General features: G+C 41.6%; 1 protein-coding gene across 1 annotated transcript in view; it reads right to left on the bottom strand.

Moving 5' to 3' along the window:
* Positions 1-10,990, bottom strand: part of LOC138743583 (glycogen [starch] synthase, muscle-like) — an 86,201-nt gene extending 75,211 nt beyond the window's left edge. Inside the window, exon 1 of the mRNA XM_069899103.1 lies at positions 10,768-10,990. Coding sequence (XP_069755204.1) covers positions 10,768-10,879 — 112 coding nt within the window. The 5' untranslated portion in view covers positions 10,880-10,990. The remainder of the gene's footprint in view (positions 1-10,767) is intronic.
* Positions 10,991-16,704: the final 5,714 nt, after the last annotated feature.

Here is a 16,704-nt window from a genome sequence, read left to right as displayed (position 1 = left end):
AGTGGTGAAGGGGTTCACAGCCCAGTCGTGGTGGTGTTCACTGCAACACACAGCCCAGTGGAGGGGTTCACTGGAACACAGCCCAGTGGCGGAGCTGTTAACTGGAACACACAACTCAGTGGTGGAGGGGTTCACTGGAACACATAGCCCAGTGGTGGAGGAGTTCACTGGAACACACAGCCCAGTGGTGGAGGGGTTCACTGGAACACACTGCCCAGTGGTGGATGGGTTCACTGAAACACACTGCCCAGTGGCAGAGCAGTTCACTGGAACACACTGCCCAGCGGTGGAGCAGTTCACTGGAACACACTGCCCAGTGGTGGAGCTGTTCTCTGGAACACACCCTGGTGGTGGAGGGGTTCACTGGAACACACACCTCAGTGGTGGAGGGGTTCACTGGAACACACAGCCCAGTAGTGAAGGGGTTCACAGCCCAGTCGTGGTGGTGTTAACTGCAACACACAGCCCAGTGGTAGAGGTGTTGACTGGAACACACACCTCAGTGGTGAGGGGTTCACTGGAACACATAGCCCAGTGGTGGAGGGGTTCACTGGAACATACAGCCCAGTGGTGGAGGGGTTCACTGGAACACACAGCCCAGTGGCGGAGGGGTTCGCAGTCCAGTCATGGTGGTGTTCACTGCAACACACAGCCCAGTGGAGGTGTTCACTGGAACACACAGCCCAGTAGTGAAGGGGTTCACAGTCCAGTCATGGTGGTGTTCACTGAAACACACAGCCCAGTGGTGGAGATGTTCACTGGAACACATAGTCCAGTGGTGGAGATGTTCACTGGAACACACAGCCCAGTGGTGGAGGGGTTCACTGGAACACACAGCCCAGTGGTGGAGGGGTTCACTGGAACACACAGCCTAGTGGTGGAGGGGTTCACAGTCCAGTCATGGTGGTGTTCACTGCAACACACAGCCCAGTGGAGGTGTTCACTGGAACACAGCCCAGTTGTAGAGCAGTTCACTGGAACACACAGCCCAGTGGTGGAGGGTTTCCCTGGAACACAAACAGTTCCAATGTGGAGTAAGAGAAGCAGCCTAGATCCAGACACCACTCAAGCAATATCTTGCAACTGTTACCTAACAGGGGTGAATGTGGGCAGTCTGATTGGAACAGCTAACTCTGGGCCAGTTATTTTCCTCCCTCTAAAAAAACTGCATTTCAGTTTCAAGATTCCTTTGTAAATTACATTCTGTCTCAGTCAATGAGAGGGGAACAGTCATTTTCCTTCTATTCAGAAATCAGTTTTCAGAGATTTATCTTCTTTATAAGCATTACAGAATGCCTAGCAGTATGGACTACTCGAAATCTATGAAAATTAAAGGATGCCACTTGGACCACTGTGTCAAGCCTATCAAAAATGTGATCCACTTAATCACAACGCCCACTAATTGGACTGTAACCTTGTAGGCAATGCTACTTTAAATGCTCATCCAAGTTGTTAATAAATATGAGGAGGGTTCCTGCCATTACAATGTGATGGACAGCACCAGCTGTGATAGATATCACCAACTTGGTGAAAAAAAATCTTCATCTCTCATTTAATGCACATTGACTTCTTTAGCAAGGGAAATTCTATAAAACCCCTGATATCTGGCACCTATGGGAATTGGTAAATGCCAGATATGTGCATTTTCTGGTTGCTTGAGAGTGCATGTTGCGTGATTGGTGAACTAACGGTGAGGCATTGCAATTTAAAATTTAGTATTTTTTACCTATTTATTTTCCATGTGATTTTTGCCAGTTGCTGAGGCTGTCAGTTGCTTGAATTCCAGATAACAGGGTTTTACTGTAGATTGTTTCAATCTACTTTGTCCAGTCTCCTCATGGTTTCAAAGATCACATCATTTGAAAGTTTGCTGTGATCACATTCTAAAGAAAACAGCTGCAGATTCTCAAAATCCTTTTAATCTTCATAAATCTATGTCAGCTCAGCTACATCTAATCATATCCATCCTAACTGTCGCGACCAGAACCATTTATGATCTAACCTGGTCCATTATTCTTGGTTGTAGACAACGAAGGAAAGCACCCCATATCTACTTGTTCTTTGATGATCTGTCACATGTACCTCAAAGTCTCATTTCTCAGCTTTCTACCATTTTTGTATTTGCTAACTTGTTTTGTCCACTCTAATGTAAAACCTCACAATTGGTGAGGAACATTTAAAACAGTGCAGTTCGGTAATAAATTCCAACTTTATTTTCCTATACTCCACCCATCCCTCATCAAACACCCTCATGACAGAAACTTGAGCAAACTACTTGTATATTCCTGTGAAACAGCTTTCTTTCTCACTGACTGAAGACCAATGTTTATCGGTGGTTCTCAACCTTTTTTTCCCTACTCATATACCACTTTAAGCATTCTCTATGCTCTGTGATTAGTAAGGAATTGCTTAAGGTGGTATGTGGGGAGAAGAAAAAGTTTGAAAACCACTGTTTTAATTGCACTTCATTGACTCATTATGTGCATGGTTTCATAACTCCAAAGGAAATGGGCCAATGACAATTTTTCTCAAGCAAAATATTTCAGTAACAATTGAGGCTAGAGCAGTGATTCTCAACCTTCCCTTCCCACTCACATACCACTTGAAGGAATCCCTTACTAATTATAGAGCACTAATGGCATAGGGATTCCTTCAAGTGGTATGTGAGTGGAAAGGAAAATAACCACTGGAAGGCCCTGAAACTCAGCTCTGTGGAGCCTACCTCCTCATCAAGATTTCCTGTTACAAAAATACCCATGCACAATCACTCTCTGCCATTGAATCTGTTTTGAATCCAAATTTAATTTGCCTAAGATTGCACAGATTTTTAATTTTAATCCAGTTTGCTGTGTGTTCAAAAGCCTTGTGAAAATCTTACAGGCTATATCAAAGACACCAATGTCATCAACATGATTTTTTGTTACCTTGAATTCAATTTGTCTGATATGATGTTTCCTTTACAAATCTGTGTTGACATTCTCTGACTAGTTTGTGATTTTTCTGAATAGCAACTGCTGCATTTAGAATGCGGTCCAATTATTCGCCCCACAGCAGGCTGGCTATTCAGAAAAATCCCTTTCTCCCATTTTATAAAATTGTATCTCAATGGCAGGCTTTCAGCACCGTGGCCATAGGCAGAGAAGATTGGAAAATGATGTTCATAGCCTCTGCCATCTCTTTTCTTGCTGCACTGATGGCCTGGTAGAAAGTTCCTCTGTACCAGTTTCAAAAGTTGCTGAAATACCTCCTCTTTCAAAGAGTGCATCTCCCCCACTATCTACATCTTCCCCACGTACCTACAATGACCACATTGGTATCTACTGACAAAAGAAAAATGCAGTGAGAGGCAAAGATCTCCCACACATTGATTGATTTTAAGGTCTCTAATGCTTTCTTTAATTATTTGTGTACGTTCTTTAATTTTACTACTCAGAACAGGTATGCACCACTTAACATCCATGATATATTCTGTGAAATTGGGCGTTATGCCGATGTGGACATTGTGCGAACATCATATTATAAACTTAGCAAAGTTATATGGGATACTGTAGGTAACCTGTCAACTTTTTATTTGTAAGTAGGGATCAGTGTGGGGACTGACACAGGGCTGTGGGCAGAGAGCTGAGCAGTGCCATCAGTGTAGGAACTGACATGGGGCTGTGGGCAGAGAGCGGGGCAGTGGGATCAGCGTGGGGATCAGCTGTGGGGAGAGATCGGGATTAGTGTGGGGACTGACGCAGGGCTGTCAGTCAGATCAGTTTTAGTATACAGTATACAATCTCCTCTCACTAGCAATCGCTTTTTCTAAATTGCTGCAGACTTGCTTGCAGCAACTGAATAATTATGGGACCACGGATGTATATGCCAGTTGGACATTGGCCGAAAGGACATTTAGCGGTGCATATCTGTATGTTTTATTCCATTTTTGGTTTCCTAATTTCATTTCCAACTTCACCCCTCTCTCTAAACTTTTTATAGCATTAAGTTCTCTGTATCTAGTGTACAAGCACGTCACATCTTTTGGAGACTTCAATATTAGGAAATACCTCTCAGTTCTGAATTACATTCAAAATTTACTCCATGATCATTAGATCAAATAACAAAAACATTAATTCTAGTGCTGAAACTCTTTTTCCCATCAATTGTGGGTTGCATAAAATGGGGCGTTGAGTCAGCATACAGGAGGTAGATTGAAAACATAGATGAATGGTGTGTGAGGTTGTTGTTGGTGCACCATGTCACTAAAGCCCAAGGAGCTGATTGTTGACCAGTAACGGGAAACCAGAGGTGTACAATCGAGTGATCATTTGGGAATCAGAGGCGGAAAGGGTGAGCAAATCTAAATTCTGAGGAGTCTTTCCTGGACCCAACACAAATGGTGTCATGAAAAAAGCACGTCAGCGCCTCTACTTCCTCAGATGTTTGCGGAGGTTTGGCATGACATTGGAAACCTTGGCAAATTTCTACAGATGTGTGGTGGAAAGTGCGTTGACCAGCTAAATCTCAGTCTGGTATAGGGACACCAATAGCCCTGAGTGTAGAGCCCTGGAAAGGTAGTGGACACAGCCCAGGACATCATGGGAAAAATCATTCAGAGAACATCTGCAGGGAACAGTGCCGTTGGAGAGCAGCAACAATCATCAATGATCCACACCACCCAGCACATGCTACTACCATCAGGAAAGAGGTATAGGCACCACTCATACCACTAAATTCAGGAACTGCTGCTACCTGGGGTGCACTGCTGCTAGAGGTCACCAGAGTTCTGCTCTGGCACCTTAGAGGGCAGCTCTGGCACCTCACGGGGCCACTCTGGGCATCTCATGGGGGCACTCCAGTACCATTCACCATTTTTTGTGAGCTCTGGCACCTAAAAAATTAGCACTGCACTCCTGCTGCTACCTCTCCACCATCAGACTCCTCAACAATAAACAATCAGGCACTCATTTAAAGACTCTCACTTTTCTCTCTGCATTGTACAATCAGTTATATATATGAATGCTGAGTAGAGTTTTTTTCCCCCTCTACCAATAAGTGGTAACTCTGCCTCACCTACAGGAAAAAGAATCTCAGGGCTGTATGTGATGTCACGATGTACTCAGACAATAAATCTGAAATTGCCTCACATTTTCAATGAAATACAAATGAAATTTAGCAAAATATAAACTGATATGAATAATGAACTTTGAATGCTACCAAGCCTAATTGTAATCAAATAAATATGCCAATGTACAGGTTATACTGTGTACATACTCCCCTGCTGATTCTCAATCCCAATCTCCAACAATGGGTGTCTGAGCATCCTTGGTGGAAAGAGGAAGCCGAGATCTCCACTATATTCAATGTCAGAAGAGTTCACTTCAAAAAGCCATTGTTATTGTTAATGTAGCATTAATAATACCATTATTAGTTCTAGCAGTACTGTATTGTTTTCAACTATTTTATTGCCATTCTGATTTAAGAATTCAATTTTTTGGAAACTAATAATTGGATTTAAAACAAAATGACCATATCTTTGGATATATAACACTATTGAGGGTGTAATTCAACTGTGGCAAGAGTGTAAAACCAGCAGTTGCTCACCACTTTTTTGCATTTACTACCAATGTTTTGTGTTTACCACCATTTTATCTCGGGGTTGCTTGTGGAGTGGAGCCACTGATGGCTGCAGGATGCATCTGAAGTGAGGGATGTGAGGAAAATCTGATTATCTGAGACTTCTCACTCATCCCTTGCTCAGAAACCTGCTGGTAAGTGAGGGAGAAGGCTTTCCCCACATTCGACCCTACTTCTTCAATAACATCCAAGAGATTTACAATCATTATTCAAATAAATCAGTGCCAAAACACGACAAAACTTGATTTATAAAATACTGAAGGTCAAAATGCTAAATAATTTAAAAATGAAATCATATGAACTTTTATTTAGTTTAAATGAATTTTAGAATTGTATACAGGAAGTCTTGGTCCATTGCGTGGCTGGTCTAAATTTAGAAGCTGACCCCTTCTGAAAATCTACTCCTCCTGTTCCAAAAGTTCAACATCATCACCTGCTGCTAAGTGTATGCATCATATGACTGATAGCAAATGCTAATTCTGATGAAGTTTGACACCCCCAATTTTTAGAATTGGAATCCAACAGCTTTCAATATCAATTTCAGTGTTACCACTCTACACTCTAAACACATCCTACTGACCGCTACTTTAAGTGCAGGAATTGAAACATATCAAACTGCTAATCTCCATCCATTTTCCTTTTCCATTCCCATCTCAATACCACATTTGAAATCCCTTTTTTCCTTGTTCCCAAGTGATCTCAGTCTAATGTTGGAGACCCAGCACGAGCCACTACTTTCCAGTTAGGGAAGAGAAAATTTAAAGATGAATTATTTCCATTTAGAGAGAATTAATCGATCGTCAAAATGATCACACCCCCTCACTCCAAATGCCACCTAAATCCATTTTCCATTCCTTTCCAGGATTTCCTCTCTTGGGTTTGCCAACTAAGCAAAAAGCCCAAGTGAACTATTATCTGAGATATCCAAAAATGTTATTGAACACATGTATAGGATGATTTAAATGGCAATGTATAATCACATTCTGATGTTTCACAGGCACAAGCCACATTTCTTCTAGTGATAGATTATTCCTGAAAATTGTCTAAATTTTGTAGCAAAGTATTTATCCAGTGGAATTAATTAAGTTCATTTGATAAATGTACTGGTCAATACAAAATTGATCTGCACAAATTGAGAAAGTCCTAGGTAGAATCCCTGATCTGTGTTCCAGTAGAAATTAAAGAACAGATAACACTTGCTGTTTCAGATCACATATACACAATCAGCTTAATGGTTGTCTTAACCAGAGTGAAACACCAGAGGTTGAAAAGAGAAATAATTTGATGGGTAAATTGTTGCATCACCTGTTTTAGTCATTTATGGGGAAGTATTTTCATGGATCTACATTTTGAAAATGAATACATTGTTATACTTTATGGGCAATTTGTTGCATCACCTGTTTCAGTCAATTATGGGAAAGCATTTTCATGTACACTGTATCTATATTTTGAAAATCAAAACATTGTTTTATATATAGAAGCCATGGCATTATGCAAGTCAATACATGTACAGACATCCAGAACTCTGAGCTGCCGAGTTCCGTAATTCTGTAGATGTGGCAAAATGCCAGGCAAAGGCTGGGCTGTTCCAATGAGAGAAGGATCAGGAGGCATTAGAAAACCTATGAACCATCCATTTTGATAACAGCAGAGGATGTGGAGAGAAATTTGAGGATAATTCATTTTACAAGGAAAACTCAACCTTTGCAATATGAATAGAACAAACTTCACACAATTAGCAAATAAATGCAGAGTTTGAAAGGAAACTATAAGACATTCTCAGAAATATAACTCCATAATCTTGTTTTATCTTTGTACTGACAATAACCACAACAGCAGTGCAAGTATAAGACAGCTTTAATAAACTAATATGTACACTATGAGGTCTTGTCTCTCTGCAAGACAAACCTGGAAGGCTAGACTGTAGCTCTGGACTACTTTATATACAAGGTCACCGGGATGACCCCATGTGACCTAGTGGTGTAATTACATATCACCACAATCCTCTGCCATCTGGCAGGAAATTGTTCTTTTCTGAAGTGAAAACACTCCCCTCTGAAAAGCACTGTCAAGCTGATCTCGGCACCATTCATTGTTCAATGGTCATTTTGAGCACCGTGGGATAGTCTGCACTTTTCTGCCGGGACTGTTTGCTCTCAGAACATCTTGTTTTATTCACTCCAGCAGGAGGGAAGGCTGCCTGTGACGTACATGGGATATGCCCTTTAGTTACCTGCTTCCTTCAGGCACCTTTCATTCTTAATCTCACTACACAAAGATACACACTGCTCATGGCCTGCAAACTGACTGAATCCCCATCTGCCTTAACCTGACACCCCAATAATTGCTGGCCTTGTTAGTGACTTTCACAACCTTTCTATTAGGAACTGGGTATGGCTATAGGGAGAATTCACATTAATTCAAGATTCCAGATTCTTTTTATTGTCTTGTAATAATACAGAAAATGTAATACTGTATTACATGAAATTTTCTTTTGCCTGCCCCAAGGCAAACAAAAAGTCACCATAAAGAACAACAGAAGAGAATCCTTTCCGAGACAGTGATCACTAGTCACTTCAATTTTATCAGAGGTTTCTTTTCACTTCATTTTAAATGTAGCTCTCAGGTCCATACTGGACCAACGTTCTCGTGAGATGTGAAACTTAAGCAGTCCTTGTGGACCCCGAATTGAGAAAGATGTTATAATCAATGACATTCACCATTACTTTAACGATAATAGATTCAATTGCGCTGCTTTTGAACTGGCTTTATCCTGGAGACCCATCTCCCAGCTGCAGTCCGTGGTTTCTGATTTTTGCACTCACCCATTCCAAAATGAAGGTCAGGAACATTCCAAAAGCCAGTACACTTCAAGACATCACATCAGAGGTGGTCAGGAACATTCCAAAAGCCAGTACACTTCAAGACATCACATCAGAGGACAGCACAGAGCTGCTAGGGTATACCTAACTTCTAGGGTTGTCTGTGTGGAGTTTGCATGTTTGATGTGTGACGGTGTGGTTTTTTCCCTGCTGCTCTGGGTTCCTTGCACCTCGCAAAAATATGCAAGTTAGTTGTCAATTAGCCACTGTAAATTGCCCTCAATGTGTTGGTGAGTGGTAGAGTTGACAAGGATGTCAGGAAAATAAAACTGAATAAATATTGGGTTAGAATAAAAGGGTTGTTCAGGTGCTCCCCAACTTATGACCTCCTCAACTTAAGTCCATCCGCACATACTATCGATTAAAAAAAAATTCAAGGAAAAATATAGAATTTACGTGGCTTTTGTTGTATTTGACAAACTATAACTGAGATACAGGGTATGTATGAGACAAAATGTGCATACTTACCTTGTTAGTTGGTGTCCCAGAGTGCATAGGCTGGGTGCAGCTATCTTGATTCCTGAGTGCATGCGTGAATCTTCTGTTGGCGTGTGTGTGCTGGGTTCGCGTATTGGAGTTCAGTTGGTATATGCCCAAGAGTTAAGGCTGCAAATTCAATATCATCAGGGTACTTAACCCTTGCGCATATGCCAACCGAACTCCAATATGCGAACCTACCGTGGATGTGCCAACCGAACTCCAATATACGAACACACCGTGCACGCGCCAAGTGCACTCCAATACACGAACCCACCGCGCATGTGCCAACTGAACTCCAATATGCGAACACACTGCGCATATGCTAACCGAACTCCAATATGCGAACCAATTGCATGTGCCAACCGAACCCACCACACGTGCTAACTGAACGCCAATATGTGAACACATCTCGGATGTGCCAACCAAACTCTAATATGCAAACCCACTGCACATGCGCCAACCTAAGATTCACTCATGCACACAGGAATCAAGATGGCCATGCCCAGCCTATGGTCCCCAGAATGCTGATTAACAAGTATGCACATTTTAGCTTTTACGTGCCCAGTATCCCTGTTATAGTGTGTCAAATACAACAAAAAATCTATGATGGAAAAAAGATCTGATTAAAAAGTTTACTTTAAGACTTTGGTACTCCATATGCACAGGCAAAATTCTGACTTACGGCCATGCCAAGACAAGACCGATCCTTCGGTCTCAATTATGGTCACAAGTCGGAGACTACCTGTAGATGCTCACTGCTAAATAGATGGGCTATACACTGCTGTGTGATTCAATTACATGATCATATCTAATTATCTGCTCTGGACTCAGTACCTAATTCAGGGAAAGAGTTGGACTATACTTCACATCCAGCCCCTCGGCTTGACATCTCCCATGGTGCATGTGACACACCACCACTGAATTGATCTGGAATGAAAAAAAGATACGTGCAGGAAAGAGGTTCTTTATTTTTCTAACTTTCATTGTTCTTCATAAAATCTTTCATATTTTAAGTGCAGTTGGTGGGTATTTTAATAATATTTTCAGTTTTAAAAGGACCTCATATCATGGGCCACGCCCTTCTTAAGGTCATCTACCTCTGGCTAGCTTGTCATTTAGTTGGGACAAACATAATCAGAGAGGGTGATGCCAGCAAAAACTCTTTTGATTGTCGTGAATCAGACTGCAACTAGAGGACTCCTCTGCAGGGTGACCTATCCTAAACATGGAACATCCTCAGAATATCTGCCTCTGTCGTAAACTGAAGTATACCAAACATGGAAAGCACATTAAAAAAAACTATTCTATTTGTGTAAAATAACTAGGATAACTTGCAAGTTAGTCAACAAACTGTGTTATATAATAAGCCTTGATACCATTCATTAGGGGGCTTGCGACGTGACCAAAACAGCCAGGAAACCTGAGTATCACCAGAGATTCCTTCGGATATTTACCAGAACACTGCTTAGACTGGATCTGTGACCTTTTCCTGTCCTTGACGTTTACCTTCTCGTCTAGTTTCTGAAAATGCAGGACTGAAGATATAATAGCTTCAATATATATAGAACATTTAATGCAAATCGCTGCATTACTACTTGACATTTTAAATGATATTGGAACAAGTCATGAAACATGTTGACGCCACGGTAAAGCACAGCATTGAAAGAGGTTTCCCGAGGTGACAACTCTTTCATGTTTCCTCCCGGCCAAGCCTGCCTGCCCGCGCGCCCGGCAGATCCAGTTAGCCGGAACCTCGACCGCCGCCCCCTCTTACTCGCCGCCGCCTTACCTTTATTCGCCACCTCCCAGGCGACCTCGAACAGAAAGAGGTTTTCGGCCGGCAAATCATCCTCAAAGCCGGAGAGCGAACCGTACGACGGCGAGTTAGTGAGGAACGACATGGTCCCGAGGTCTCAACAGGGATCGCGCACACTCTTGGCCCCGAACATGAGCACTTGAACCGCGGCACGGAGCCAGTGGCCGCCGGACCTCTGCAGCCGGCGCTCTCGGCCTCTAGGGGGCGCGCTGTGGCGGAGGCGCAGTGATATCTGGCGCCGCCAGGGGGAAGCAGTTTCCAGCCCCCGCCGAATCCTCCCACGCGTGAGTTCATTCGCGGAACTGAAATGCCGCCGCACCAAGGGGTTGTGAAGTGGGATGGTTTGACCATTTATAAAAATTCCGCGCAACTAGAGTTAAATCTTATCCTTAAAGCAGAGCGATGATAATTTTTAAAAAGGCTCTTTTTGGAGGAGTTGGCTCAGTTTCCAGGAAGCTTGGTTGAAACATGATACAGCAGTAAGTTGCAACAATGCAGGGAGAACTTTAGGGGAGGCATCCTGCGAGCAGAGTTGGCAGCTTTGCAATAGAGCAAATTACAAGTAGGTGAAAATAAAAGCACAATGGGGAGAATTTTACTTCAACCACGGTACCTGCAGACTTTCGTGCTTCACTACTGGAGCAGAGATGGCGTTTGGCTATAAAAGTAAATATAACAGTGGCCAGCCGTATAGATCTTAAGAGGCCCGACATTCGAAACACGAAACTGAAATGAACATTAAATGGCTGAGATATTGAGGGAGTTCTTCCTGGCATTAAAGTGAAGATGTCAACTATGCCAATGTTTTGATCTTCAGGAAGAATCAAGCTAGGGACCCAGGAAAAGCATGCTTCTGTTTATGTTTCGGAAGATTGGGAAAGGGGAAAATGCTGATATTTTTCACCTAAATTGAACACAATTGATTGCATTTTAGGTAAATTGCAATGTGTTGATGTTTTTGCAATGTGAAAAGATAGTAAAGTTAAAAATCAGCGTAGCATTAACTTACAAGTTACCGTCACACAGGTAGGGATTTTATTGTCCACTTTTCAACTTTCGTAGAGTGCATCTTGGTCTGATCACCTACTTCCATGTTAGTTTTTCATGATGCTGTCCAAGGAGCATATCTTCAGCTGCTTTAACCAACATGAGTTAATGAATCCATTACTCTTATGAGATTCTCAAACATCCTATTTATTGGCCGATTCCAAATTGCTCCATGTTGCAATTGGGATAGATCCAGTCAGCATTTGATGCTCTTTGAAATAGAATGCATGGAGCATGGACATTTGCGAATATTATTAAATAAGATCACAAGACCAAGGAACAGAAGGAGGCCACTAGGCCCATCGAGTCTGCTATGTAAATCTACACAAAGCTGCTATACCTTTCTGACCTTTTCCCCATATCCCTTGATGCCCTCACTAATGAGATACTTGTCTATTTCTTGTTTAAATACTCACAGTGATCTGGCTTCCACTGCTGTATGCGGCAGTGAGTTCCACAGATCCACAACCCTCTGGCTAAAGAAGTTCTTCCTAATCTCTGTTTTATATGGATAACTTCTAATTTTCAGACGATAACCCCTTGTCTTCGATTAACCCACCAAGGGAAACATCTTAACCACATCCACCCTATCTAAACCTTTCAAAATACGAAATGCCTCTCTGAGATCTCCTATCATTCTCCTATACTCCAATGAATACAACCAAAGAGCTGTCAAACACTCCTTGTACGTTAGCCCTTGCATTCCGGGAATCATCCTAGTAAATCTCTGCACCTTCTTCAACAATGTCACATCCTTTCTAAGATAGGGGGCCCAAAAATGCACACAGTACTTCAAATAAGGGTTCACCAGTGCCCCATAGAGCCTCATCAACACCTCTTTACTTTTATACACTATTCCTCTTGAAATGAATGCCAACATAGCATTCATTTTCTTCACTACCAATTTCACCTGGTCATTAACTTTTGTCCCTGCACAAGGACATCCAGGTCCCTTTGCACATCCGAGGTCTGAATTTTCACCCCATCCAAATAGTATTCTGCCTGTTTATTTCCACTGCTAAAATGTACAACTGTACATTTCTCTATATTAAATCTCATCTGCCATAATTTTGCCCAGACTCCTAATCTGTCTATATCCTTCTGTAACCTTACAGTTTGTACTACTTCATACTCCACCACCTATCTTGGTGTCATCTGCAAATTTAACCCCAAAACCATTCTTACCACAATCCAAATCATTAATATAAATTGTAAACAGCAGCGGCCCCAATACCGACCCCTGCGGAACACTTGAAAGCATTTTGAAAATATAAATAGATAACATCCACAGCCTCTCCTTTGTCTATCCTACTTGAGATTTCTTCGAAAAACTCTTAATAGGTTGGCCAGGAAGCATCTACCCTTTAAAAAACCATGCTGATTTCGACCTTTCCTGTCATGCATCACCCCATCCTTGAGGAGCGGCTCTAATATCTTCCCAATCACCAATGTCAGACGAATCGGCCAATAGTTTCCTTTTTTCTGTCTCCACCTTTCTTAAACAGCGGAACCACATTTGCGACCTTCCAATCTTCTGGAATCTCTCCAGATTCTATCAATTTCAGGAAGATCATCGCCAATGGATCTACAATCTCTAAAGCTACCTCTTTCAAAACCCATGGATGCACCTCATCTGACCGGGGAGATTTATCAATCTTTAATCCATTTAGTTTGCCTAGCACAATTTCTCTAGTAACCCTAACTGAATCTAACTATACTCCCTATTACTAATGTCTTCCACGTAAAATATTGATTAAGTTCCTCTGCCATCTCTTTATAACCCATTAAAATTTCCCTAGCATCATTTTCTAATGGTCCTATGCCAACACATGTCTCTCTTTTATTCCTTATATATTTGTAAAAACTCTTAGTATCGTTTTTAATATTGATAGCTAATTTCCTTTCATAGCTCATGTTTTCTTTCTGAATGACTTTCTTTGTCTCTTTAATTGTCGAAAGGAATCCCAGTGCTCTGATTTCCCACTAATTTTACCTTCCTTGTATGCCCTCACCTTTGCTTTTTTCTTAGCCTTCACCTCTTTTGTTAGCCACAATGATACCATCTTTCCTTGGATGAAATAGTTGAGGGAATGATATGTAGGTTTGAGTACTTCGATGGTCAAAGTTGACAAGCTGTTTGATGGTGGATGAGTTTAATATATGCTATGTGATGTTTCTTTTATTGTAATAAAGAAACAGATTTTTTTGTATTAATTTTATTAACAACTCATGACCTTGTGGGGCATCCATTTTGCAGAATTCATTTCAATTTAAACAAACATAAACACAAACATCAGCACCACAAACTTTTTAAGTGTGCAGTTCTTTTTTCTTTTAGAGATTCAGGCTGTTGGGTGCTTTGATAAAGCTTGATCTTCTCAACACAGGTGCTTGTGTCAGCTCTGCTGGTCCACTACTGTAAAGCACTGGTGGTGTTTTCTCTTGTGGTACAGGCTGAATCTTCTGCATTTGTCTCTTCTTGTAGCATCACTTACATTTTAAGCAGGCTCTTTCGATTCCTCCTCCGTATTTGACCATCCTCTGTTCTGACAAGAGTAGGATCTTGGATTTACTTCCTCCAGAACAGTGGCCTTCTTGACCCAGGTTTTGGAATCTCCAAGTCTCACTGTGTCATGTTATGTCTGTGGCCCTAAGCTTCTTGTTGACTTGCCATACTGTAGTTTGCTTTTTGACTCCTTTGCAAATGCTTTTGTTTCTGTTTGATATCTCTGTTCTTATTTCGGTCGGCAGAGTAGGGAAGTGTGGTGCGTAGACTGCATCTCCTCAGTTCAGCAGGTGACATGCCATGTTCGAGTGGTGAATCTCAGTAATTCAACAGAGCTAGATAAAGATTTCAGCCAGTTTTCTGCTTTATTGAACAGCTGTTTAACTATGTGAACTCCTTTCTTTGCTTTTCCATTTGACTGGGGATGCAGAGGACTTGAAGTTATATGTCGAAAATCATATTCTTCTGTAAAGCTGGAATGCTCTACAACTGAAACATGGTCCGTTGTCACTGTAGATAATTTGAGGAATTCCATGTCTTGCAAAGATTAATTTCATATATTTGAACACACAGGCATCAGACATGTTAGGAAGCACCACAATCTCAAGATAGTTTGATAGTCAATAACCAGCAGGTAATTCTTTCCAGCCAGGTGGAACAGATCAGTCCCAACTTTCTGCTGTGGCTCCTCTGGTAAGTCAATTAGGATTATGAGTTCCTTTGGCTGCTTTGCTTGATGTTTCAGACAGGTCTCACGGCTTCAGACCATTCTGTCAATGACAGCATTTATTCCTGGCCAATAAACAGCAGTTTTGGCCCTCCTCTTACACTTTCCATTCCAAGGTTCCCCTCATGGAACCTTTTTAGCATGTCACAGTGATGAGGAATGATAATTCTGCTCTGTCCGAGTAGAAGTTCATTTAGATCGCTCAGGTCTGCTCTGATGTAGTGTTACTGACATTCACCTCTTGGACATCCTTTGTTCAGATTCTTGATGACCTTCAGTAGAACTACGTCCTTTTCTGTTTTAGCTGTGATCTGCTTGGATTTCATGTCAGATACAGGAAGAGATCAGGTTCACGTAGAGATTCACATCTGTCTCTGTGGAACTCTCATTGTGTGTTTCACTCTGTGTGATTGCCCTGGACAACACATCAGCCAGTGCAATAAGTTTCCCGATGTTTACACCAATTCAAAGTCATAACATTGTAATTTCATCGGTCTTTGGATTTGTGGCAACATCTCACAGAGATTTTCTTTGATTATGGTTATTAATGGCTTGTGGTGTGTCTCTGCCACAAATGTTAGTAGACCATACACATACCTATTGAATTTCTTGAGTCCATAGACCAGACCTAGACCCTTTCTCCATCTGCGTATATTGACATTCAAATGTGGTCATCAACTTTGATGTTTATGCAACTGGCCTCCAATCTTCTCCCACAGCCTGAAGTAGTATGGCACCTCTTCCATCTTTTGAGGCACCTGTAGATATTTTGTCCTTCTGGATGGGTCAAAGAATGTCAAAGGCACTTATTCTGCAGTTAGAATGGTCTTCAGTCATCCCCATTCCATTTGAATTCAGATTTCTTATTTAACAACTTTCTTAGTTACATTGTTTTGGAAGACCAGTTTGGAATAAATTTACCAATGAAATTGATCATTCCCAGCACTCTCAATATGCTCTTTTTGTCAGTGTATCTGGGCATCTCTAGAATTGGTTTCACCTTGGTCTTGCTTGTCTGGCTCCAGACCTGTCTCCAATTGCTTATGTCACAGAAAGATGATTTCATTCACACCAAATTGACATTTTGCTCTGTTTAGCTTTAATCCATACTTCTGGATGCATTATAGCACTTTGAGCCTCTCGTTGTATTGATCCTGTGTGCATCCCCATAGGATCATGTCATCCATCTAATGCATACTCTATTTACGCCTTCTTTGATGTGCTCTATTGTCCCGTAGAACACTTCCATGAGCTGAGAAAATTCCAAAAGGCATTCTTAAACAGGAGTATCAGCCAAACAATGTATTGAATGCACACTATTTAGTGCTATCTTCATGCAGCTTTAATTGCCAGAAGCCCTGGGTTGCATCCAATTTGGTGAAAAACTTTGCACTGACCATCTCATTTGTAATTTCATCCCTGGTTGGAATCTGATAATACTCACTCTTTATATTGGCATTCAAGTCTTTTGGGTTCATGCAGATGCATAGGTCACTGTTCTTTTTGACACACACGATTGAATTCACCCATTCTGTGGGCTCCTGTACTTTCTTTATGATCCCTAATGATGTCATTCGGTTGAGTTCCTGCTTGAGCTTTTAGTGGTGCTGGAACCCACCTTGGGGCATGC

Source organism: Narcine bancroftii, chromosome 1 (assembly GCF_036971445.1).
Source record: "Narcine bancroftii isolate sNarBan1 chromosome 1, sNarBan1.hap1, whole genome shotgun sequence".
Lineage (NCBI taxonomy): Eukaryota > Metazoa > Chordata > Chondrichthyes > Torpediniformes > Narcinidae > Narcine > Narcine bancroftii.
Note: the sequence above shows the minus strand (reverse complement) of the source record. Positions and strands in the feature narration are given on the sequence as shown.